Source organism: Chiloscyllium punctatum, chromosome 6 (assembly GCF_047496795.1).
Source record: "Chiloscyllium punctatum isolate Juve2018m chromosome 6, sChiPun1.3, whole genome shotgun sequence".
NCBI lineage: Eukaryota > Metazoa > Chordata > Chondrichthyes > Orectolobiformes > Hemiscylliidae > Chiloscyllium > Chiloscyllium punctatum.
This window is the reverse complement of record NC_092744.1, coordinates 45,735,606-45,761,453: the sequence shown is the minus strand read 5'-3', so window position 1 is coordinate 45,761,453 and position 25,848 is coordinate 45,735,606. Positions and strand designations below refer to the sequence as shown.

At 38.8% G+C, this 25,848-nt stretch overlaps 1 protein-coding gene across 4 annotated transcripts in view; it reads left to right on the top strand.

The window, feature by feature from the left end:
* The first annotated feature begins 228 nt into the window (after positions 1-228).
* The window catches only part of LOC140478924 (ephrin type-B receptor 3-like), a 91,517-nt gene continuing 65,897 nt past the window's right edge, over positions 229-25,848 (top strand). For 2 of the 4 annotated variants that reach the window (XM_072572557.1, XM_072572556.1), the window contains exon 1: positions 231-385. In XM_072572557.1, the coding sequence (XP_072428658.1) occupies positions 331-385 (55 nt within the window). In that variant the 5' untranslated portion in view covers positions 231-330. Of the gene's footprint in view, positions 386-25,848 lie in introns of all 4 variants that reach the window. The other 2 variants (XM_072572558.1, XM_072572559.1) reach the window with 2 other exon arrangements.

The following is a 25,848-nucleotide window of genomic DNA, read 5'->3' as shown; positions in this document are numbered from 1 at the left end:
GTTTTTTTTGTTAAAAGAGACTGGTGTCCATTTGTCCAGGTCTGATTCACTTTGCTGTGGGACTTGAATGTGCCCAGGATGGTTGAGGTCGGTAGGAGGCGCTCAGAGCACATAGCCCAGTGAGCACACAGCCTCTCGGGTGCAGCAATGAATCGCTGAGCCTGTGGGCGGACTGGCCTCTGTGATTGACAGCACGACTGGCTTTCCCAGCAAGCCGCACTCATTCACCACTGATTCCTGACCAAGTGCCAGAGCGATCGAGAGAGCAGTGTGAGCTCAACACTGGAATAAGACGAGGCGAGGAGAGGGGAAGTGGTCAACGTTAACAATATGGATATCTCGGTGTTTTTGTACTGCTTCTTCCCGCTCACCTTGGCTGTTGAAGGTAGGACAGCTTTTCAGTGGTCCCATTACTCTTAACATTTGATGAAACGCAGCAGTTTCAATTGGATTCATTCAGGGGGACGGAGAAGGCAACGAGATCGCGGCAACTACATGCAAGTCTCTGAATCCACCTGATCGGAAAACTGAGCGAGCGATCCACTTGGGTTTTCTCATGAATTACGAGTAATCGTCTGTCTGTTCTTACCTGTTACGGACCTATAGTATATGTAGAAGCAGTTGCTGCATAAACTTATGCCTTAGAGTTCATTACTTCACATTTGCTGCTGCGTGGTATCTTCCCATATATGTAATACAAGAAAGGACGCCGATAGTTAACAGTTGTTGCACCGTGTACATTCTGAAGCGGTCAGGTTGAAATTTCCAGGATATAGATGAGCTTTATTTTGGCGAGAGAAGCTGCGCATCGGGCTGCAGCCAAGAATTACTGGGACTACAATCCTGTGGATTGCAGTTTGATTCTGTGCCCTTTTTACTTGGGTGGTAATTGGAATGGGGGAGGTAGGGTTAGTGGAAGCTGAAAAAATCTTACGAAGGAAGTTTGTTGGTTCTGACGATCGGCCAAACCTGACTGTACCTGGCAGTGAAGAATCCAACCTCAGGGAGTTTTCCCTTCCATGTCGAGGCGAGTAATCAGTTCAGCGAGTAGTACATTTCCACACGCCGCTGTGGTGTGCCCTACACTGCATCATTGTTCGGGCGCTGCAAATTTAAACAGGATCCTCGTAAGGCAGGGACGCCCGAATCTTTTAGGAAGGCATTGTCGTTTGAAAGTGTGGGATTTTTTTTTGCGTGTTAATTGTTGAGTCTGGGAGCAACAAGCAACTTAAGGTGGGAGGTTGGGGGTATTAGATGGCGTTTTCTGTGGGGTTTATCTGCAGGCATTCAGAATTAGGAATCCGAATCAGGCTAAATCAAAGTAATCATGGTTTCAGAGAATTTTAACCGATTGAATGTCAATCAGAATTTGGTAGCCGTAGAAATACAGATTCATTAATAACAAGTCCAGTCTCGATTGGCCTCTGTTTAGAGAAACAAGGTAGAGTGGAATTTGTCCAGACTAGAAGTCGCTGCCCAATCCTTATCACGAAGATAGGAGGAAAATCGCGGGGATATTACAGGCAGTTCTAGTCTTTGGAACTTGCTTCCAATCTTGGGCGACTTCCCATGCTGGCTGTGTACGTGGAGAAAGAGTATCCAAAGCGCCGTTTAACTATTTAATTCCCCAGCCCACCTTTATCTAAGTGGACTGTTGGCTTCCATGATGCCTTCGATAACCCTTCAGTTGCTTTCAACTGGACAACATTTAAAAGTTAATCAGTCAGTCGATTAACAAGAAACCTGACAAAGGCTCAATCAGGGCATTTTACAGTTGCTGAGAAACGCTAGATTTCCATACAAAACAATGGTTGCAAGCTGCAAAATTGATTGTAATTAACTTCTACACACCCACCACATTAAACAGCAGCTATGTTTGGGAACTGACTGTGACAGCGAGAAATCGTGGGATATACGATCATGTCTTCCAGCCGGCAACATGCCATATTCTTGTAAATTCTCGCTGCAGTGAGCTGTTCAGTTCTATTTTTCATAATCTGTTAAACTGTCAGAGTAGTCACAGCACAGTGGGCCGTCGGTTAACAGGGCACAATTATAATTCTCTCCACGAATACCAATCCTTGTAGTTAGAACAAGGTTTCCTGTGCTAAATTCGCCGCTGCCATCTTCCGAATTGGTTGCGAATACCAAAGGCCATGAGAACAGCGTTCCCGAGAGTGGTCTCGCTGCGATCAGACACGGGCTGTTTGTTCCCAAGCGACGGTAACAAGGCGACTCTGTGCCACTTCAAGAAAATTGCTTCACTTCAAGAGTGAATATTCCCATTATCAGCCCTGCACCAAAATTCCACGTCATTCCTGCTGTTTCTTCCTGGGTAAACCTATGGAGTTAGTGCATATTGTCACTGTTTAATCTTCACTGAAACTCCATAAAATAACAGCGGGCTTTCTGAGTGGAATCCTGTAATTAGACACCATCAGTGCTAGATTCAGAGAGAGTTTACACACTTTTGAGTGTTTTTAATCCTGGTATACCATTTAAATATTTGTTCACATAAAGCTGGGTTAAACATAATCAAACAGAACATTGCCGAATTTTGCTTTGGTGCTTCGCTTGTGGATATTAAGGCCTACAGCCCTTATGTGGGCAAACCGTATTCATGCCAAAAGTTCCCCACTGAATTCTGTAAATCTCATCTATGCCCAATGAACAAATTATTAAGAATTCAAACACATGAGATATTTTGACCTAATCATATCCATGAAATGAGTCATTTCTGCATACATGTTCAAAGATGTCTTATACCTATTCAAACGGGCAAGCACAATATATCATAAACTTTGATAATTTATATTACATCTTGCAAAGCTAGAAAATAACAGGGCTGTTCAGAATTTCATTTTGCAAAACGAAAACTTTTAAATTTTTCACTATAAGTTACTGACATACGTTCTATTAGGGGAAGAATCTGACTGATTTTTTAAAATGAGCTTAAATGTCTGTTGATTGTGGTTTTACATGAGTCAGGAAAGACACATTCCCGTGTACCACATCATAAGGAAAACGATAAACACACATAACGTTAGTTTCATATTTCCGCCTTTTAGTTAGGTTTCCTACGTAAAATTTGAGAATTATCCATTGAACAATGATGGCCGGTACCTCAGTCGATATGAAATGATCATTGATGGTTTTGTTAAAGAGAGCCGGGTCTGGCAATTTGGATAAAGTGGGCCAGTAGCTATTTGGAGACGGGGCTCCTCCACGTGTTGACCGTGCTGTGGGGATTCTGTCTCCCCTCCGTGCCAGCAGCACGATTCCTTCATTCAAAGCAAACCTGGAAGGAGGCTGGACGGTGTGAATTTCAGTATGCTCCTGGGATCCTTTTGTCTGAAGTGAATTTCGCACATTACTGCTAAACTTCCACCCCCCACCCCCACACCTTTCCTTCGTCATTTCCATAGAATGAACAGATCTAAGGAACGCAGGCTGGATACAAAGCTGCTCATGTGGCAGTCTGGTGCAGATTCTGGTTTCAGAGTTGCGTGCTCGCTTGTTGTGGCTTTTTCAGCATATGGGCTGGCGGATTTCAATGGATTTATTTTAAAGGAAACAAATCTCCCAGATACCACGACAACAAATTTAGTAAACAACTGCAGAAAGAAGTGGTGTCTCACGCATTTTCGTTCTGAGCTGTGTTTTTCCCTCATTAGAACCATCGAGTTGTGATTGCGTTTACAAAGCAAAGCTTCCGGCTACTCGTAAACAGCGCTTCTCTAATCCAGACATTGGATAATTTTGTATTATGGGCAACACAACGTGAATGGATACATTTCGCGTAACCAAAATAAAATGTTGTGAGCAATTCGACCAATTAAGGCGAGTTGTCTGTAATACTTGCACTGGAGATTGCTATACAAATGAATTGGAACAAAAATATTCAGGGTTGGTGGTTAGACCGGCGGTATATGTGGACAGATATGAAAAGCTGGCTGCTGCAAACAAAGGTTCACCACAGATTTATTAAAGGAAATGCCCCGTCTTTACATTGCTTGTTCAAACATGTGGCACCACCTAATTGATATTGCACCCGTGGTTTTCATGACTTGTGGACTGTGGCTAAGACAGAAGTCAGCATTAACCAACAGTGAGATAAATAAATGATCACACACCTCTGTGTTTCTTCAATCATAATTTGTCTTGTTTGCTACTAAGCAAAGTTTTTTTTATTTTATGAGGAGAATCTGTTGCGAACAGGTTCAGAAGTATTGGAAAGTCTCTGCACATCTCCTGTCCTTTTGTACTAGAGTGATGAATTGCACAATTAATGCACTGAGAGCTTGCAGTTTTTAATCCTGAGGCATGAACTGTCATCAAGAGGGCAGGAAGAGGTCATGAACTTGCTGATAGAAGAGCTGAAAAAGCATTGGTGCAATAGTGACAGAACCTCTTTGGTAAAATGGCAGGCAAAATGTATGATGATCCCTCGGCACTATTGGAAAGGGTCATATTAATATTTCTGCAAATTTAAAAAAAATCTTGAGGGCCCCCTGCTCATGTTTGTTATCATTTTTAGCGTCCTGTTTTCTTAACCAGTTTCTGCCATTTTGACCCTCAATTTATTTTTAGTGCGGAATGATTCACATCAAGTTACTGCATCATTTTATTGATTTGTAGGCCAAACTTTGGTGATGCTCGCAATCACTTGGTTGAGTAAGATAGTAGATGCAGAAGTATAGATTATATTATAATGGACCATTTTACCAGACATAAATACTGAGTCAAAAGATAAGTAGAGAGTGAGATCGATTCCAGACTAAGTATCATACTTTGGGTGAGAGGGGGAGCTGTAGGTTAGACAGTTTTTGTCTCACCAAAGGTACAAACATTAACTAACACTTTATGTAACTCTGAATAGTAACAAAATTTTTGTTTAAAGTGTTAGTATGTAAACTTTGATCCTCAAGTGTAATCATGATGCAAATGCTGTTTTTAAACCAGAGCACAAAGTCATGAAATATGTTGGGTGTTCCCTTGGTTCTATAATACTAGGGTTTGTGTTTTTTTTCCTGTGGCTGGTTCAAAGACATATTCTAACTGGAATTGGATTAAGACTGCAGTAAATATTAAAGAAACATTTATGGTTATGTAAACCAAAATGAAAAAACATGACTTACAATCTGATAGGAAAGAAACACCATGCCATGGGACAAAGCACTGATTTGAACCTTGGTGCCATCTTTGACGAGCTGTGAGAGAAAAAAAATGTAATGCAAGCTTGTTCAGCTTGCTACTCCTTGCAAACTTATTTCTCAGTAACATGGTGGTTGAAAATAAGTATATGTTGTTGCTTGTTTGGTACTGCAAGCCAATGGATTAAGGGAAGAGAACTATTAAAAAGATAGAGTCCATTTTAAATGTGATTAATTTTTCTCAAACAGCTTTTGTTCAGATCAATGTTTAAAAGAAATGGAAATGTCCTTTCTTGTGTGTACAGAGAACATAATTGGTCATACAACGTCAGTGTCGAATGGAACATGTAGCATAATACAGTGTTTATTGATGAAAAAAATTGTCAAAATAATCACAGTTTCCCAAGGCAGACTGAAACCTATTTTTTGATAGGCAAACAGATCACGTTTAAACATCAACTATACACATGCACAACCAGCGCCTTGATAGCACTTCACAGAACCCACTTTGCAGGCAAGCCTGTGAAAAAAGTCAATGACTCCCTCTGTCAAGGGCCCTCCCAGACAACAATGAGCATGAGTGTGCTTTACTGAGGAAGGGGAGGCACTTCACAACACTAATGGAGCTTTTGATTCCTCCTTTTGCAGGGCAGCAATTAATGATCGATGGTGCATGCAGCTGGCCAGATGTTTTGCAGTCAATCTCTGCTGCTTTTTGCTGAACATTTTTAGTCAGTGAGAATTTGAACTTATTGAGAGAAGAATGAATATATTATCAGTGCAATAGTTTAGTTAAAATAGTAAGATGCAGGAAGAGAATTAATGAATTAAAAGGGATACACACAAAGGGACTGGAAAGGAGAAGGGTTTTTGATCTGGAATATAACTGTTGGTGATGGAACTATAGGCACTAAACTGAGTCAGCATCATGAACAGCTTTAAGCAGCCACATAGAAAATGCGCAAAAGAACTAAATTAATAAATTGAAAGGAGAATGTCAGGAGGGATAAAAGCCAGGGATCTGGTAAACAATGTCATTATAGACCAGTTGACTTATTTAACAAGACAGTTTAGTTTTGATTGCTTTAATATTTTAATGTTAATTATCAAAGCGAGAATTAAAGCAAAATTTACAATATTTATAGCTCATCAAATATACTTTACAGTCTAGTATAATTGGGTTCAATTTGTCATATTCAGAAATTAAGCATGAGCCTTATTTATTGCAAATGTGTTGAATAGACTCTCGAAGTGAGATTAACGGTTTGTTTTTTTAGAATCCCTTTATTGCATAATGTATCTTTTCCACCTTGTGTCCACCTGCCTGTACTCTAGGAAATTGTAAACTGCTGCCCATTCTGGCTGTTTGTTAAGACTTGTTGCAATGATAGCACAGACAGCCAAATCCAGTAAAATCTTCATAACATTCACCATCCTCCAACTTCAAACCTAAGAAAGATAACTATAAAAGATTAATGGATAATTACCATTGGTCAAATACTGCTCCCTGCCAATAATCCCCAAAATTTACAAATTATTGCATTTGAAAACAGACCACACAATATCATCAGAGTGTCTCAGCTTTAAGTTAATTGTTTATAAATGTCTTCATTGCCCTTACATGTGTGTGTTTACATCATCATATGTGTGTCTGTGTATATGTGTCTATATACTGTGTATGTGTGAGTGTAAATTTGCATATTTGTCCACGTGTGTATCTATTTGCGTTTATTTCTACATGCATGTGAAAGTTTGCCATTGGAGACAAAAATTACTCACTCAGGAAACTACAAATGAAAACTAGAGAATGATGCTTGACTAAGTATGTTTGATTCTCTGTGCTATGAAATGATATGTGAATTTGCTGGAAACTTCAGGGAGCTTCTGTTTGTTTTTCTCATGGGCACTATGGGTTGGTTCAGGTGGTATTATGCTGTGCTGAGACATTAAGCATCACAGGGGCTGCTTCACCTAAGAAATGTCCACGTATTAATCTTCCTTGTTGGTAGATCTAATTGTGATTAATGTGTACTTATATAAATCTATATTCAAAGAAATTGTATCTAGGAAAGAGAGGGTACTCAGTGGCATGCCGTTGATTACAGAATCTAGCCTCAGATAGAAGGGAGCAAATAAGTCTTAAGTATTGCTTGCACAAATAAGTTTGGTAAATTGGTGGGTTCCGTAAACTATGAATAGAACAAGTTCTACAAAGTGTTACTGCCCAACATTTTGTTTATGGCAAGGTATCCAATCTGAAACTGTAAGAAGTATTTTCTATTAAATATTGGGATTTTAGTCTGAGCAATGTGAAAGAGGCAACATTTCTCAAGACTTGCCATGTTTAGTGTCCAGAAAGATTATATTCACTATTTGGAAGTAACACCAGAAATTGAAATGTTACATTTATGGAGGCAACCATTTTCCCAGTAGCAACACTTATTCAGCAAGTGTTGGCTATGCTTTTCAGATAATTAATTGGGAAGAAAACTAAATTCATTAAAATATTTTGTAAGTTTGCACTGTTGTACACATTTCAATTGCATTTGAACTTAATGCAACAGACAGAATGGTGGCGTAACTAAAGTGACCGGTCACAGAAACTGCACCTGTGCTAAAAGTCTGTTTTACCAACCAGTGCTTCATAACTTCTTTGTTTAGAATCCTCTTTAAGTGTTCATTAAAAAATCCACATAATTAATCAAAATATATTCCAGAATGCATGAACCAATGTTCATGGTTGCAATGGCATTGCTCTTGTTTATGTCTAGAAGGTTTGAAAACTGTTCTCACAAATTATTTAAATAATACGCTGCAGTTGGCTTTTAACTCTTGTATGGTATGTTAGCCTTTCCAAAGCACTGAGTGTAATATTTTGAGCATCTCACAGCCCACAGCATTTGCTCATTCTATTGCTGTATCTCTATTGCTCCCTCTCTCTGCCCCTCTTTGCCAATATAATGGGCATTGAGGATCCTGATCATTGATGTTATTTGTTGACAACTTCTGTTTCTACAGAAGTAAATATTCAAAGTTTAGTGTAGTATTGTTAAGGGACTAATAAGTTTCAGAAAGCCACTGCCACTAAAAGAAAGCACTAAACAAAGTTCTAACCATTGCACGTGAAATCCCATTCCAACACATTCAAAGGGGTGACATTTTCTTAATGGTATCAGAGTTCATAATTCATGTGTATTACACCACTGATTGCATGGAGCAAGGAGAAAAATAGGTTTACTTTGAGCTGATTCTGAGAGGTCATCCCCCACCCCCCCACCCGCAACCCATGGCAACTACTAAGTCTCTATTAAGATCAGCTCTTTATACAATGTTCCCATCTCAAAATAGGTTCTGTATCTACTTCAGCTTTTCTTAATCAAGCCTTTAAGAATTTATTTTCATGAAAAGTAGTAAATTAGAAATTAAATCCTAAGTGCAGATGAAAGATCATATAGTTTTATAATAATACAATTGAGTTAATATAGGAATTTTGTTATAATTAGAACACTGTTATAACATTTCTGTTTAGTCTCTTATGTTCTGAAGGAAAATTAAAATTTGCTAATATAGCCTATAAATTCAGTGGTTATATGAACAGGTCAGAGGCTAAGAATCCTGCGGTGAATAACACACCTCCTGATTCCACAAAGTCTGTTCAAGGTTCTTCAACAAGGCACAAGTCAAGAGTGTGATGGAAGATATAATCATTCCTTCAGTGTCACTGGGTTAAAAATGCCCTGGAATTCCCTTCTGAACAACATTGTGAGTCTGCCTACACCAATGGACTGCAGCCATTCAAGAATGCAACTCTCCACCACCTTGTGACAGCAACAAGGAATGGTTAATAAATGCTGGCTCAGCCAGTATGTCCACATCCTGTGACTGAACAAAGACCTTTGTGTGGAATTGAGAAGGTTCTATTGCAAAATAACATTCATGATGTATTACAAATAGGATGCCATAAGAATCTTCTTTAAACATTTGTACTCATCTGATTTTCATTCATTTGGAAGTGATTACGAGTCACAGTATGAGATGAATACTCATTATATAGACTATAGTTTACCTTATGCTTATGAGGTTAGTGGACTATAAGCTAATTTCAGGATGTTTCCTTATTCAGTTAAAAAAAACTGAAGCTGAACTGTGGTAGATTCAGTCTCATATTGATAACAGGTATGTTATTAGTTATGGGATTTAAAACTAACATTTTCACTCGGAAAAAAGCAAAATACTGTGAATACGGGAGTTTAGAAATCAAAGCAGAAAGTACTGGTGAAATGCAGCATATATGGGGAGAGGAACAGAGTTAAAACTTCAAGTCCAAAGACATTCGAAGGAACAGTCATATTGAATACAAAATGTTAACTTTGTTCTTCCCTCCACAGATACTGCCAGACCTGCTGAGTGTCTCCAGTACCTTGTTTTTATTTAAATTAAGATAATATTTTGAGACATAAAATCTTTGTACATTAGCATCAAGATAATTATACATGATAACTTGATGTTGCTATAGGATGGAAAGTATTTGTATTTTCAAGTTATACAGTCAGAGAGTCATAGAGATGTACAGCATGGAGACAGACCCTTATCCCAACCCAATTTAGTCCCACCTGCCAGCACCTGGCCCATATCCCTCGAAACCCTTCCTATTCATATACCCATCCAAATGCCTTTTAAATGTTGCAATTGTGCCGGCCTCCACCACTTCTTCTAGCAGCTCATTCCATACATGTACCACCCTCTGTGTGAAACAGTTGCCCCTTAGGTCTCTTTCCCCTCTCACCCTAAACCTATGCCCTCTAGTTCTGGACTCCCTGACCCCAGGGAAAAGACTGTCTGTTTATCCTATCCATGCCCCTCATAATTTTGCAAATCTCCTATCCTGTCTACCTGCGACTCCACTTTCAAGGAGCTGTGAACCTGCACTCCAACGTCTCTTTGTTCAGCAACACTCACTAGGACCTTACCATTAAGTGTATAAGTCCTGCTAAGATTTGCTTTCCCAAAATGCAGCACCTCGCATTTATCTGAATTAAACTCCATCTGCGTTGTCTTGAGGATTCTGGTATTTTGAGTTCTTTGGAAAGAATCTGGGCAAGTGCAAGAATATTGAGTTGTGAAAACTGTTAATATAATTTTGTCAATTGGAAACTCTATCTCAGATCCTTTATTCAACACCAGAAGTTTGCAATGCCACTTTCACATTACTAACTCTACATTTTTTGTGCATTTAGCAAAACAATTTACTAACATTCTTGATAGTGTGCTGGCTAAATTGTCTCATAAGACAGTGTACTGAACAGCAAATCCTTTTACAGGAACAGATACCATCTGAGCTTTACTGAAAAGTTAAAAATCAGTGTACTGACATCAAAACCGATTGTAAGATGCTGTTAAACCACAGGATTATAATTTCTTTATGGATGAGACAGAAGATAAGAACAGTCACTAAAAGTAATAGAAGAAAATTACAAAACTCCTGTAAAATATCTTGGTAACAGCAAATACTGCTGGCCACTGGCCCTTGGGCTAAAAACTAGAAATTAGTCTAAACATTTGTGTCATAGACAACGGAAAATATATTCAGCACTCATTGCAAATATCATTCTTATTACTTTTAATAACAGAAGCAATTATTGTTTTACGTACCATGGTGAACATCTATTTGTTGCTTTATCACTTGGGTATATTAAAGGAAGCCATGCAATGTACAAGGTAATATGTGTATTATTAAAGCAGTGCCAAGTATGAGAAAAGGTTTCAAAGGGTGTTTGTTTTTTTTGCCTAGGGCTTCCTTTGTGATTAGGAACTGGTTAGTGATTGTGCATTTCAGAAAAGGCAAGCTTAGACAGTAGTTTCTTTGTTACTGCATTTACACGATCATCCATACCTAACCAAATTAAGTTGACGCATACCTTTGCAACATTCTTTGAACTTTCTGACTCAGTTTTAGGGTGTATTCAATAACTGCAGTCGACGCTATGGAATATGTATATGCTAATGTCACTATTTTACTGTAAATCGACTTCAGAAAAGGCTTTCTGAGATGCTTGTGGAGGGAGGAGAAATCCACTTCAGTCTGATTATTTTAATTGTAAATATTTTTATAACAAGATTAAAACACTTAGTTACATTATAACCATTTTACATCAACATGAACCTGAAGAGACTCCTGATATTTATGCTTTTGACGATCTCAAAATTTCCTTTAAGCTATCATCTGGTCAACTATTCCAGAAAAGAACCTTCTTGGACTCATGTTCAATTGTAGCTGTTAATTAATCACAGTTGTACCATTTATCAAGAATTCCCATTGTACCATTGGCATTATTATGTCTATGTGAAATAAAATCCAGACAGATGGTGACAAATCGACAGTAGATTTTCTTCATTCCAAAATGAATAATTTGGGAAGAAAGAGCTTTGGAATGGATGTTGTACATTGTCTGTTTGCTTATTCACACTTACGCAATAATGGTAGAACAGTTTGTCCCTATGTGGACTGACTGTAGTGCTGCAGAGTTATGAATGAATTGGGTGTGTGACTGACAGGATGTAGCCTAGGAAATTGGATCTCATTTGGAAAATGTAAAGATATTATTTAAGTTAATTGTCAATCATAGGTAGAAGAGGCATCGACTTGTACATTTTATGGAAGAAGTATTAGATAATGCTTAACACTGTATATTACATATAACAAATATATTTAAAGAGCAGATTTGTGTATGAAGTTATTGTAGGTTAAAATTTATTTAAAATAGCTCATCCTTTCTAATTCAAATTTTTCTATTGATAAACACATGAAGGTAGGGCACTCGTCATAATGTGTGACAAGTCTATGTCTTCCATTTTAGCAGCTGATATCAGCATTAATTGCACTGAAGTATCATAAAGAATATTTGTATAGCAATGTTTCTTGAGTGTTTTCTACAACAAAATGTCTTAGCACCAATCTCAAGTGGGGATTTCCTTTTGCACCAGTGCAAATTTTTCACTTTCAATACGAGTTATCCCTAGAGCTTTTCTAAACAAAGCAGGAAAAGAATGATGAATTGATTAAGGTAATCCAGATTTCTCTCCTTAATTGCCATCAGAAAGTTAGTCATATCATCAGTTAAAGCTGGATGTAGATCTGGGTCCCAGAATGACTTTGGTGAACTCATACATTGGACCACCCATATACTGCATTATTTTAAAATTGATGGTACTGAAAGCACAAATATTTAAAAGCAAGTAAAACTAGTTTGAATAAATTAGTGCCAGATAATTAAACTTCTTGTGTGCGTAAACTGAACCAATTTGCTTTGAATTCAGATATGCAGCCATGTATACTACCATTTCACATAGACACGTTCAAGCATGGTGATTTCATGTATTTTTTTAGGTATACATATACATACATTATTGTGGTAGGGGTTATAATAAATAGCTGGTTATATTAGAGAAAGGCATATCTTAGTGAAATACATTTATTTTAAAACTTGAATAAATATTTAGTTTTTAATCATACTTGAGGAAATATTCACCAGTGATCCAGAAGTCTGCTACCTTATACCGTGTTAAGACCTACTGCATGGTCTGACTATACTGTGATTTTCTTTCTTCTCAGATGAATTACTGCCTGCTGAGATGTTGCTCAAGTTCTCCTGAACTCTGCGGCATTTTCTTTCATTTGAGTCAAGGCTCAGTGGAGATTGGCAGGCGAGAGACAGCAGGGCAGCCTGTAGCTCATTAGCTGGTGAAATTACCATTTTCACAGTTTTTTTTCCCCTTGGTGTAATTGTTCCTCAAGAATAGTTTTGTATAAATGACTGCATTCTGCATGCAGCAACTGAAGCAAGAGGCTGCTGTGTGTGGAAAAAAAAATTCTGTCTTGTGCAATTAACTATCAACTTTCTTTAGGAGGTGGACGATGCCACCATTGTTAACCCCTGTCAGATGCTTTTGTTCCAGACCAGTGCATGCCTGAATCCATTCTCAGAAGTCAATGCGCATCTTTTTCCCCCCCTGGCCCATAGTTCTTTCTTGCCTTTATAGAAGTTCATGCCTTATTGTATTCTGTTACGATACAAGCAAAATGTTAGAGTAGCAGAGGCCACACACAGAATGCTGTGTACATACTCTCTGTGCCCACCCTCCATACTCTCAAATTGAACAGTTCTGGGATGCTTTTAGAATATTTTAACATACCGGAAAACATGTTAAAAGTGTGAATCTGAGGGCACAGTCATCAGTTCAGCTTTGTTTGACATTGGTACTGGCTTCAATTATTTTTACAAACCTACAGTTATGAAAAACACTTGAAGCGATTAAACTAACCAACTTAATGGTTTCATATAAAGAATCAATATTTAGAAGACTGACTATGCATCTTCAGCAAAATGAAAACCACAATCTGTTTGTAGGGCTTGTCAACATGGATAAAAATAAGCAAAACGCTACTTTTGTAATACCTTGGATACTCCATATTATGAGATTTTCTAATATCTCAGTTAATTGTAAATCTGGTCTGCTGATGATTAAAAACATTAATCTGCCATTATTTGTTGAAAGAAAAACCTGCATTTGTAAAGGGCTTTTCGCATCCCCAGACATGTCAGTGTTTTACAGTCAACTTTGATGTGTAATCACTCTTGTAGTATATGAAACCCAACAGCCTATATGAGCTCAGCAAACATACACCTTCTCTGTAATTGGGGCTATGTAATGGTTATTTTTGTAGTGTTTATTCAGGGATAGATATTAGTGAGGACACTGAGGAAAACACCCCTGCTGTCTTCATAATAGTGCTGTGGAATCTCTTCCACCCACCCCAAGCAGTTAGATGGGAGCTCATGTTAATCTGTCAAATGAATGACTGCACCGCCGACAGCCGACAGTGCAGCACTCCCTAAGTACTGCATTGGATTTTCTGTTTTGACTTTTGTAGTCAGGTTCTGTCTGAAATATTGTGAAATATTATTTTACTTCTAGTAATTAAATATACATCTCTTAGCTGTGGACATACCCATATAATGTATTTGCATATATAAAATATAGAGATATATTTTGTGTGTATGTATCAAAAACCATGAGCACAATAACATTTAAGTTATATGGTATATTCAAGTTAAGAATGCCTTGTAACAGATTTTGATATAATTGTAAATAGAAGAGTATTATTTTACAGTTCTATAATAACTGGCTAACACATCCGTATCCATGAACACCAACTAGCCACGAAACGACACGACCAGCTATTCTTAGTAGCCACACACACAGATAACAAGCAACATAAATTCGACTGGGACAACACTACCATTATAGGGCAAGCCAAACAGAGAACATCCAGGGAATTCCTAGAGGCATGGCAGTCATCCATAGACTCTATCAACAAACACATCGACCTGGACCCAATATACCGGCCACTACAGCGGACAGCTGGAACTGACAACCGGAAGCGGCAGAGACAGGCCACTATAAATGCAGGAGGAAACTGCACAGAAGCGCTTCACAGGAGGCTCCCAAGCACTGAGGATGTCACCTAGACAGGGGACGAAACGTTTGCAAGACAAATTCCCAGCTCAGCGAACAGAACCAAAACAATGGCTAACACATCATTTACTGTTACAGTAACCTATATTTTAAATTAAAAATCTTATTTATAAAATTGGTGTAATAAATCTTAATTAAATAAAATGAAAAGAGAAAACATCTCAGAACTTGCAAAATAATAAAATCAAAGTTAGATCACACTGTTCTCTGTGTGGAGCAGGATTCAAAATGGACCAGCTTTGGCCCATTGGACCTTAACACAACAATGATTCATTGATGATACTCAATATGAAACAACACTTTCCCGCACGGCTGTATAATTGGGGCTGGAATTTGGCAGGATAGCCTAAATTATTATCAGGACCTGATTGGATTTTCTTATTTCAGAAAAGAGCCTCTTTTGAGCATAAATGATGAGAGGACAGAGTGGGTATGATGCAATATGGCATAACAGCCCACTAGATGGCAGTAGTGAGTCCCATTTTTGGGATTCAAGCCAAATCCTGGCCCCTACCCTGCCAGCCCACTACTGTACACACATTTCTACATACACAGACACATTAAAAAAAAGGGAGATTCTTTATTAAATGATTTTGCCCTTTACACTGTGAGGACCAAAAGTTCCTTTCTGTGGACAAACGTTAGAAACTGCAAGTTATACTGGAACTTATTGTTACTGGTTACGTTGACAACCTTGATAAGGTATTGGTGACTTGGACATCTGCAATTCACATGCAAATCAAACTGCCTTTCCCTGATACTGAGCAATTTGGTAGAATCAGTGGCAGAGGTTCAAACGGGTATATCTAGCATTTACACCAGAATACTGTATACACTACTGACCCGTCAATGTTTGGGTACAGTATTCCTACTTAGAGAAGCAGGAGTTGTTTCCTCTTCACCTGCTCTTAAAATGGTTCTTCCAATCATCATGCATTACAAAGTCTAATTTTATAACTCTTATTATGACAAGTAGGAGCAATTAGTCTGAAATTAATAATTGGTATTATTATTAGGCAAATGCACAGGCTGCCTCTATTAATTTGATATAGGTGTTCACCGAAGGCATTAATCTACAAAATGTTAAATAGGTCAATGCATCTGTTGAAGTGGTAGTTGGAGGAATGTCTTCTGGGTTTGTAAAGTGTAGTGCATCAATATTGGTATTTCCAAGACTAAAGGGTTTCCAATGTAATGGGATAAATCTGTGCCCCGATTCTCAAAGCATACCCTCACCAGATGACAGGCTGCCAGGCATACTGCAGGTGCTAATTTACTTGGATGCATTTGAATTAGCTGTCTGTCTCAGCTGGTTGGTTACAGAAAGGCAGAGTGTGGATGCACCTTCAATTTCCAACATGGTAGATTTTCAGGTGTAACATCTGGAAAGGATGAGAACTGAGCACTACCCCTCAAACTACCTCAGCAGAAAATTAAAACTGAGGCGCTGCATTAAATAAAAAATCATGTACAGGAAATCTGAATGACCCCCTCCCAAAAAAAGCTGAATCTGTGAAGAAAACAAGATTGTTTGCATTTCTGGTTGATACCTATCATAGTTTTGATGAAAGATAAGACCTGAAATGTCAACTGTTTTTTTCAGAGATGCTGACTCACCTTGTTGTGAGTTTGGAGGTATTCCTCTGCCATATGGAAGTTGATAACGTTGCCTGTTCAATTTATGTAAGTCTGCTGTTTACATGCAGATGCACTTTTCTTAATACATTGTCTAGTAGGTATCTTATTCGGTTTGATCATTCAATTCCTGCATTTCTTTGTGAATTAGTGATGCAATCTTAGCTTCAAGTTTGTGTCAATGTCATGGTCATTTAGTCCGTTTGTACATAGCAGTTATTGCATTATAATCTGTAGAACCTCATTTCCTCAACTGTATCAGGGATCATTCTTGTATTGCATTTGTTGCAAAGTTTGATCAATAAAGGTTACTCAACTATTATATGATAAAATAATTTACACAACTTTATTTGCAAAATAAACCAATGATATTTTTATTACATTCTTTAAGTGATCACACTGATTTGATATATAGAAGATGATGAAGAGGATTACAAAAGGTCTGAATGGTGTCTTTAATTCCAACTGTTCTTATAAACTAATACTAAACAGTATAATGAATACAGTTTATCCATATTACAAACAACAGAGTATTGATCATGAGTCTTCAAATTATAACACCATTAAAAATGAGGTGTAAAATTCACCTAAATGTATGCATGGCATATGAGTCAAAGTCTGCTTTAATTCTATCAGCAACTATTTGAAAGAGAATATTTGTCAAGTCCTTCATAGAATAGAACACACAGTTGTTAGTTACCTTTTACACAAGTCTCATTATATTTTTGCTTGCATTTTCAACCTTCTGATGTCTTTGCAGACACATGGTAAGTATAATCAAGAGTCAGGGATCATTTCATCACCTCTGATGAAGATAAATGACTTCCAGTACAGGAACTGAACCTTGTCACAAACCATTTGCACAAAATGTCACACTTGGGTTTTACATAAATCTGTGGGGAATAAGATGAAAACCACAAGACAGCTCCTTGCAGATTTGTGGAGCTCATTTTTAAAAAAAACTTAAGTTTTTGGTATGTTACGCAAAGCCCTGTTGTATCACTGCAGCAACATTGGAATGTCTGCATCAGGTTTTGCCCACAGCATATACTAAATTGGTCATGACTATAGTCTTACCATTTTAACAGAAATGCTCTCCCTGCTTTACATCCTGAATGGATCACTGTGCACTTTATATCAAAATATGCTCTGCACATGCCTCTGTGTGTTATGTGTGGTATGCAGAACAGTCAGATAAAGTCAAAGATAAATTTGAAAATTACGCAGAGCAGATTCAGAGAAAAGATATCGTAGAGAAGCTCTGGAGAGCACAAGCATTCCTGAATTAAAGTAAATTGAAAGATTACTAAAGGAAAAGGTAAAAGTAAAAAAAAGATGAAAAAAATGTAATCTATATCTCAGGAGTAAGAAAGAAAGTAACCATAAGCAGACAGTCAGAGGCATAGCCATAACACTTCACAAATGCATTGTCCAGGTCTGATGAGTTGTATTGTTAAACAATGATTAATAGCGGAATGTAATTTTGTGGTTACATTTTCAGCTTTCTGATATCAATGAGAATCTACAACCACTTCTTCAATTTTGTTTTCTCTATCTGCCAACCCTTGCTCACAATATATATGCGTTCAGCAGTGAGCACAGTCTGAAAGGTTCTGATTTATGTTTGAACTTTAAAAGATAAACCAACATCCAAATATGTAGATATTTTAATTAGTGCTGGCTTGTGTTAAATTTTCAAAATTCATTTCTGAGTTGCACGGATTTTAGTTGTGACTGAACATATTATGAAAGATTAATCAATAGCTTTGATCATTCAGAGGTTAATTGAAGATAATTTTTTACTGCCTGAAATCATGATCCATAGGTCAGGTGAATTGACCATCCTAAATTGCCTGTAGTGTAGGTAAGGGGTAGATGTAGGGGTATGGGTGGGTTGCGCTTCGGCGGGGCAGTGTGGACTTGTTGGGCCGAAGGGCCTGTTTCCACACTGTAAGTAATCTAAAAAGTGGGCGGCACGGTGGCACAGTGGTTAGCACTGCTGCCTCACAGCGCCGGAGACCCGGGTTCAATTCCCGCCTCAGGCGACTGACTGTGTGGAGTTTGCACGTTCTCCCCGTGTCTGCGTGGGTTTCCTCCGGGTGCTCCGGTTTCCTCCCACAGTCCAAAGATGTGCAGGTTAGGTGAATTGGCCATGCTAAATTGCCCGTAGTGTTAGGTAAGGGGTCGATGTCAATGTAGATGTAGGGGTATGGGTGGGTACGCTTCGGCGGGGCGGTGTGGACTTGTTGGGCCGAAGGGCCTGTTTCCACACTGTAAGTAATCTAATCTAATAGTTGTCTTTTAAGTCTTATGCCCACCTAGACAAAGTAAACCTGTGCTAAACTTGGCACCTGTGACCTGTTATCCAATTTTTAATATAATTAGTATTTATTCTCATCTGTTATTATATAATCAAATTTCTTTGTGATTACTAAGTTGGAACATAGTCACATAAAAATAATTTAAAAAAGAAACTTTAAATACTATTCAGCTAATTTTCCAGTTCAAAATTTCAAGAAGTAAATAGTTTTGATCCGTAATTTGCGTGGCAACGACTTACGGATGTGGGTTATTGATTCAAACCAAAGACATTGTCAGGCAGGCAGCTTTAAATTCTTTCAATCAGTTTGCATAAGTCATATAAAGTGGATGGTAACTTAATTATTCTGCAGTTTGTATTAATACTTAGACCTTGTAATTAGTAAAAGAAGTTATGACATGGATCTGCTTCATAATTCATTTTAAATCAGAGATCACATGGTAACAATAGTGTAGGCCACTATCATGGGAAAACAAAAGAAAGGTAAAGAAATCAATCATACATTTTATGACATTTCTTTGCTTGAATGTCTTAATGTGATGAATGTTTCTATTTTATTTCAGTAATAATGTTAAAACATGATCAGTAGTGGAGCTTATTTCACAGTTCTGCTTTTTTAGTCTTCCTCATTAGGAATTTAAAGATATTTTTGTTGCAAGTATTTGAAAGGAGATGGTGCAAGGAGGCAGACTTTCAATCTCTCACAGTTAATTGTTGCACTGCTCTTAATTAGTTTGCTTTATTCTTGTTCACTATGTTAAGATTTAAACTAAGCTTGGAGAGACTAATATCATGAGCAGTTTCAAGACATCAAAAACCCTGCAGGGATTTCTTTTTCTAGTAACATTCTGCCTTTGTAACAATGTAGCATTATCACCCACAAAGACAACATGATGTTTATGGCTTTGAAAAATGCAGATGCTGTACATGTTAAAGCTAAGTTTAATGACAATGTTATTTTTCTATTTTAAATTCACCAGAACAAACCAGAATCATTTATCTTCTGTCATCCTTTTTTTATTATCTGTATTGTTTGAGCAAATGCTGAGCAAACAAGCATCAGCAGCCTGTTTTCAAATTTGCTAACACTCGCATGTCACTTGATCCTGCTGACCGAGAGTTCCTGTCGATTTACATCTCATTATGGCACTAATTGATTTGTTTAGGCAACAAACAAGTGTGGCCACAGCTTTGCATGAGTTTCCATCCATAATTAATTAGACGTACGTTTGTTAATATTTGAATTTTGTCACCTCAGTTCCTTGGTTTCAGCTTTAGTACTGATGATTTGGAGATGCCGGTGTTGGACTGGGGTGTACAAAGTTAAAAATCACACAACACCAGGTTATAGTCCAACAGGTTTAATTGGAAGCACACTAGCTTTCGGAGTGTCGCTCCTTCATCAGGTGAAAGTGGAGGGCTCAAGCCTAAAAAGCAGAATTTATAGCAAAAACTTCTGCTTTCAAATTATGTGTGCTTTTTGTCTCAGTTCACATTATGGAAATCAATAGTTTGTGGTGATTCTTTTCATGCTCCTTTTCAATGCATACACTGTTTTTCTGCATCATTTTTGAGTAATTTGTTCTTCATTCAGGTATGAAAGCATCTAGACACGTTTGACTATATAAGCAGAAGCAAACCATCAAAGTGAGAGAAAAAAACGGCAAAATTTGCTGATCAGTTTTATTTTCAATTGCATATTTTACCACAGATTTTCATTAGTAAGTACAGAGCAGATTTTGAAACCATATTTTGGCATTCATCTGGTCATACAGTTATCCATGGGATATTACATAATCATACAGAAAAGGCCATTTGAGTTTTCATGTGTGCTTAATGTTTTTTTCTCATTGTGACCTCATATAATCCAGCGACCCACTCTCTTCTTGTACTCCTTAATATTCTTCATTCAGTTTGGCTCAACTGGTCGTCCTATTGCCTCTGAATCGAAAGGTCTTAGATTCCAGATCAATTACAGATATGAGCATATAATTTACACAAACATTTCATTGTCGGGCAATTGTTGTTTTAAGAAAGAAATCACCAAGGTTACACGTACCCACAGAATGGCTCCCTTTTGTGCTACAATTTCAATAAAGCTTTATGTCAAAGAATACTATATTCTAACCATTGTCTAAATGTTTTCTAACTTTAATTTCATTTGCCTTGAAATGCCTCTTTTTTTTGTTTGAAAATTCTTCCCTTATCAGTCTCACCCCAGGTATTGTGACATTTTTGTAGAACTGAATGAGCAATCTGGTGAGGCTGATTTTGACATCAGGAGCATCTCAGTCCATCTTTTATGCTTTTGACAAGCTATGACATAACAGTGAGTTGCCAACAAAGGGGGATTATTACTTGTTAAATGCCTTCACATGGAACGTAGAGTGGGTACTTGGTGACTTCAGCTCACTGCTTACTGTAAATAACTTCTATGATGCATAGAATCAAACAGCTTCTCAGGGCACAATCCATGGACACAGCCACCCTCACTCCTCATCCACGAACATTGGTATCCAGCATTTGTCAACACTTCACAGTCATCGTGGCACTTCTGATATATTGCAGAACATTCTGGAAGCATAGACTTGCATTGTAATGCACTCGTGCACTCCAAGGTCTTTTTGTTCAGCAACACTCCCCAGGACCTTACCATTAAGTGTGTAAGTCCTGCCTGATTTGCCTTTCCAAGATGCAACACCTCAGATTTATCTAAACTCCATCTGACACTCCTTGGCCTATTGGCCCATCTGATCAAGATCCCATTGTACTCTGGGTTAACCTTCTTGGCTGTCCGTGACATCTTCAATTTTGGTGTCATCTGTAAACTTACTAACTAAATCTTTGATGTTCACATCCAAATCATTTATATAAATGACAAAAAGCAGTGGACCCAGCACCCATCCTTGTGGCACACCACTGGTCACAGGCCTCCTGTCTGAAAAGCAACCTTCCACCACCACCCTCTGTCTCCTAGCTTTGAGCCAGTCTGTATCAAAAGTGATCTTGGAGTGTGGTTCATAGTTCATTGAAAGTAGAGTCTCTCATAGATAGGGTAATGAAGAAGGCATTTAGTATACTTTACTTTCCTCTATTGGTCAGAGCATTGAGTATAGGAGTTAAGATGTCATTTTGCGGCTTTACAGGACGTTCATTAGGCCTGTTATGGAATATTGTATGCAGTTTTGGTCTCCCTCCTATAGGAAGGGTGTTGTGAAGTTTGAAAGGGTTCAGAAAAGATTTACCAGGATGTTTCCAGGGTTGGAGAATTTGAGCTACAGGGAGAGTCTGAATAGGCTGGGGCATGGATAGGGTAAATAGACAAGGTCTTTTCTCTGGGTTTGGGGTGTACAGAACTAAAGGGCATAGGTTTAAGGTGAAAGGGAAAAGATTTAAAAGGAATCTAAGGAGCAAGATTTTCACAAGAGGTTGGTGTGTGTACGGAATGAGCTGCCAGAGGAAGTGGTGAAGGCTGGTACAATTACAACATTTAAAAGGCATCTGGATGGATACATGAATAGGAAGGGTTTAAAGGGATATGGGCCAAGTGTTGGAAAATGGGACGAGATTAGATTAGGATATCCGGTCGGCATGGACGAGTTGGACGGAAGGGTCTGTTTCTGTGCTGTACATCTCTATGACTCTAAGGCACATCAGTAATGAGCATTGAAAGGCTAGTTCAAGATCACTCGTGCATAGGGTCAGGGACCCAGATGAAGGATTGGGTCAGGCTACATCTCAGGGATGCTTGCTTGATTACTTAACCCTGACTGAGCTCCTGCCTGCATGTTAACAGTATCCTGCTTTGCCTTGCTGTCCCAATTAGTGCACCCACACAACCAGGCAGCTTGCCTTGCTGGCAGCAATCCTCAGTGAGGGGAACAGACACCATGCTGCATGAACGGGTGCTGCACCAAATGTTCATATTCTGCTGCAAACACTCTACAAGTGGACAAGCTAGCAGCCGTGTCCGAGTGTGTTCGTTCTAAGTGAAGTCCAGAGAGGCACCTGTCATTCAGAGGTTCCCAGCAAAATAAATCAAGGGCAGCCTCTAATCCAAGTCCTGGGGGTTGGGCATGTTTAGGCATCTGGTCAGCAGGGTGTGCGGCAGCAAGGTGGATCAGTGTTTAGCACTGCTGCCTCACGGTTGCAGAGATCTGGGTTTGATTCCAGCCTTAGGTGACTGTCTGTGTCAAGTTTGCATATTCTCCCCATGTCTGTGTGACATTCCTCTGGGAGTTTCAGTTTCTTCCCACAGCCCAAAGATGTACAAGTTTGGTGGATTGACCATGCTAAATTGCCCTATAGTGTCCAGGGGTGTGCAGTCACTGAGGAGGTGTGAAGGTTATGATTGTGGGGAAATGCACCCAGAGGCTCACACGTTTTGAAGTGAAGGCTGCAAGCCAATTCCAGAGGAGCTCTCACTGTCACCTTCCATTGGGCTGGAAATCAAAAACAAAACATGCTATGGAGAAATAACCGGCTGCAATTTTTCTTAGAGTGTACAGGTAAATGTCTTGAGCTTTGCAGGAGGGATTTACAGAAACCGATAAAGTGAGATCCTTTAAAGGGAAACACTATTACAAGCAAACAGACTAATGAACTGCACAGGCACAGACCTAGTGTGTCACTAATCTCAGGCAAAGCTATTGCATTAGCTTACTGTTTTGCAATTCCCTGCCCAGATATTGCTGAGCAACTCATTCCCACACAGAGGGACACAGAGGCCAGAGAAGCAGTAAGGATGTTGTAGAATGAGGGTCAAAGGTGTCAGCAGCACCCATTGCTGTCTGTATATCTTGTTCCTCTGGCTTCCATATCTCCATTCATGTATATCGTGCACAGGCATGAAGTTATACCTCATACTGCAACTGTTACAGTCAAGTCTAAACAGAAGGACAACTAACCTAATGTAAGGTGAAAGCAGTGCCATTTATAACAAAATTGCCAAATAACATACGTTGTCATCTGTGCCATCAAAGTGCCTTCCAGATGTTTGTTTCTCCCTCTCCCTACCACTATATGTTTGTACACTTCCTAGTTCTGAAGCTCAGATGGAGATAACCTGTTAAGCAGTTGAGGCAATTGGCACATGAGGTCTAGTCAGGTGATCTGGTTGGGGAGATTCTCTGGCCAGATGGGCCAGGCAAGCTGAGGGTGCTCTTCCCATTTGCAAATAGACCTTCCTTGGTATGAAATTCCAAGGTTTGAGAGGGTCAGGCAGGCTGGAGGTGGATGGCATGGCCAGCTCGGGGAGTGTTCTGAGTGGAGAATCGTGAAAGGTCTGTGTGAGAGCCATTACTCCAGTGGTTGGAGCGATGTGTGCTCCTCTTCTGTAAAGAGAGAAAGGGACAAATTGAGCAAAGTGTCTGCTAGCGTAGTTGGTGAAAAGGGAGTGAGCTGGTCTGAGAGAGTGAGGTGGCAGTGCAGAGGCCTTGCAGAGTTATTGGAGGGGTGATTGAGAGGCCTGGAGTATGCACTGATAAGTAAACATGTTGCAGGCACCAGTGAGAGCGGCAGAACTTCGTGGGAGGAGGGTGCAGTATCAGAAATAGAGGGAGGATGATACAGCAGATTGAGATGTGTGCCACTTAGCCTTGGTAGAGCAGGGAATTTCATTGTCTTTCATACAGCACCGCCAGCTCTGTACTATGGAAACAGTGCTGGTGACCCCGGGCTATATTGTCAGGAGCTGGTGCCATAGCCTCCATTGCTGGTCATCTGGGAAGAGAGCTCCTCTCCTATGCGCCAACCTCTCGACCAGTACCTCCAAACCAAGTCCATGTTGCCTTCTCTAAAGTATTCTGGAAGTGTCCTTGATCAAGCAGGGCAGTTTAGGAATGCCAAAGCTTTTCTGGGTGCAAATACTGAAGTTTTAAAGATGGCAGAGAATCTGAACTTTTTGGCACATATCCACTGAGTGGCAAATTGTTCTGAGAACTTCACTTGGTAACATAGAGTTGGAGTTGGATGTGGTAGGTATTGTAGGTGCAGCAGAGATAGATGATGAAATGAGTTTGGTAAGATGTGGGAAAACCTGCGTGGCCTCAATGAAAAGCCTTTGAAAATTTCAACAGAACTCAGACATAGTCATAAGATTTGGATCCCAATTCTTTCAATATTTCAAATACTGTAAGAGTATTTTATAGTACATTAGTCCCACTTAAACACAAACAATGACTGCATAGTCGTGTTGTACTTTCCATTGCTTTTGTGTCCTCTCTTCATTACTGTGCCAAAAATGCTTCATGGCAAACATAAATATGGTTCTGAACATGACTTATATTACTATCTTTTACTTGCTATTTTTATCTTATATGTGTCTGATGCAATGCCAATAATTTTAACTGACTTTTTGTCATCTTATTAATTTGTGTTATCACCTATTATGACCTTTGTGTCTGTGGACCAAGACTTCTTTATCCTTTCAAAATCTTACAGTTAAGAGACCGCTTCAATTCCCTATTCTTACTTTCAAAATGTATGATCGAACATTTCTCTAAATTAGATTCCTTTTGTCATCTATCCATCCATCCAGCTGGTTTATTTCTACTTCTATGGGCTTCCTATTGCTACTTACCCACAATTCCAAATTGATTCTGTAAGCAAATTTTGATCATTTTTGGTTTCCTTAATTTCTGAAGTAAGTTCATTTTTGCATATACAGAGTAGATAAATACCTCTAAAACCAGGCCCTATGGTGTCTTTATGGTCAATAAACTGCCCTTATAATCTTATCTGTGTCTACTTGTCATTTCATGTCCCCTGTACAGGACAAAACTGCAGTTTAAACTTAAAGTATGATATATTTTCAGGAATCTATTTATCTGTACAGATTTAAGTTAGCAGTAGCCCTTTATAATAGTCAAGCTGCTGAGCAGCTGTTCTTCATCATATGTGGCTATAGAAATCATCCCCTGTTTCACTGATTTGTAACAGTCTTTTTCTGCTGCAGGGCCTCTTTAATGTGAATTACCCTGATCCATTTTAAAACCCTCTGTGCTTTTGACCCTGTCCTCCCTCCCAAGCAATTTGTGCCCCTGGTTTCCTTAACCTTTGTCTTGTAAAGTGCTGATTTATGTGCTGAGACCCCCAGGTTGTATTCTGCATAAATCAAAAAATTCTGTGGATAAAACACAAACCATTGGTTTCAAAGAAAGGAAGTACACCTTTTGCACAGTTACTTCTTCATGGGTGAATTTG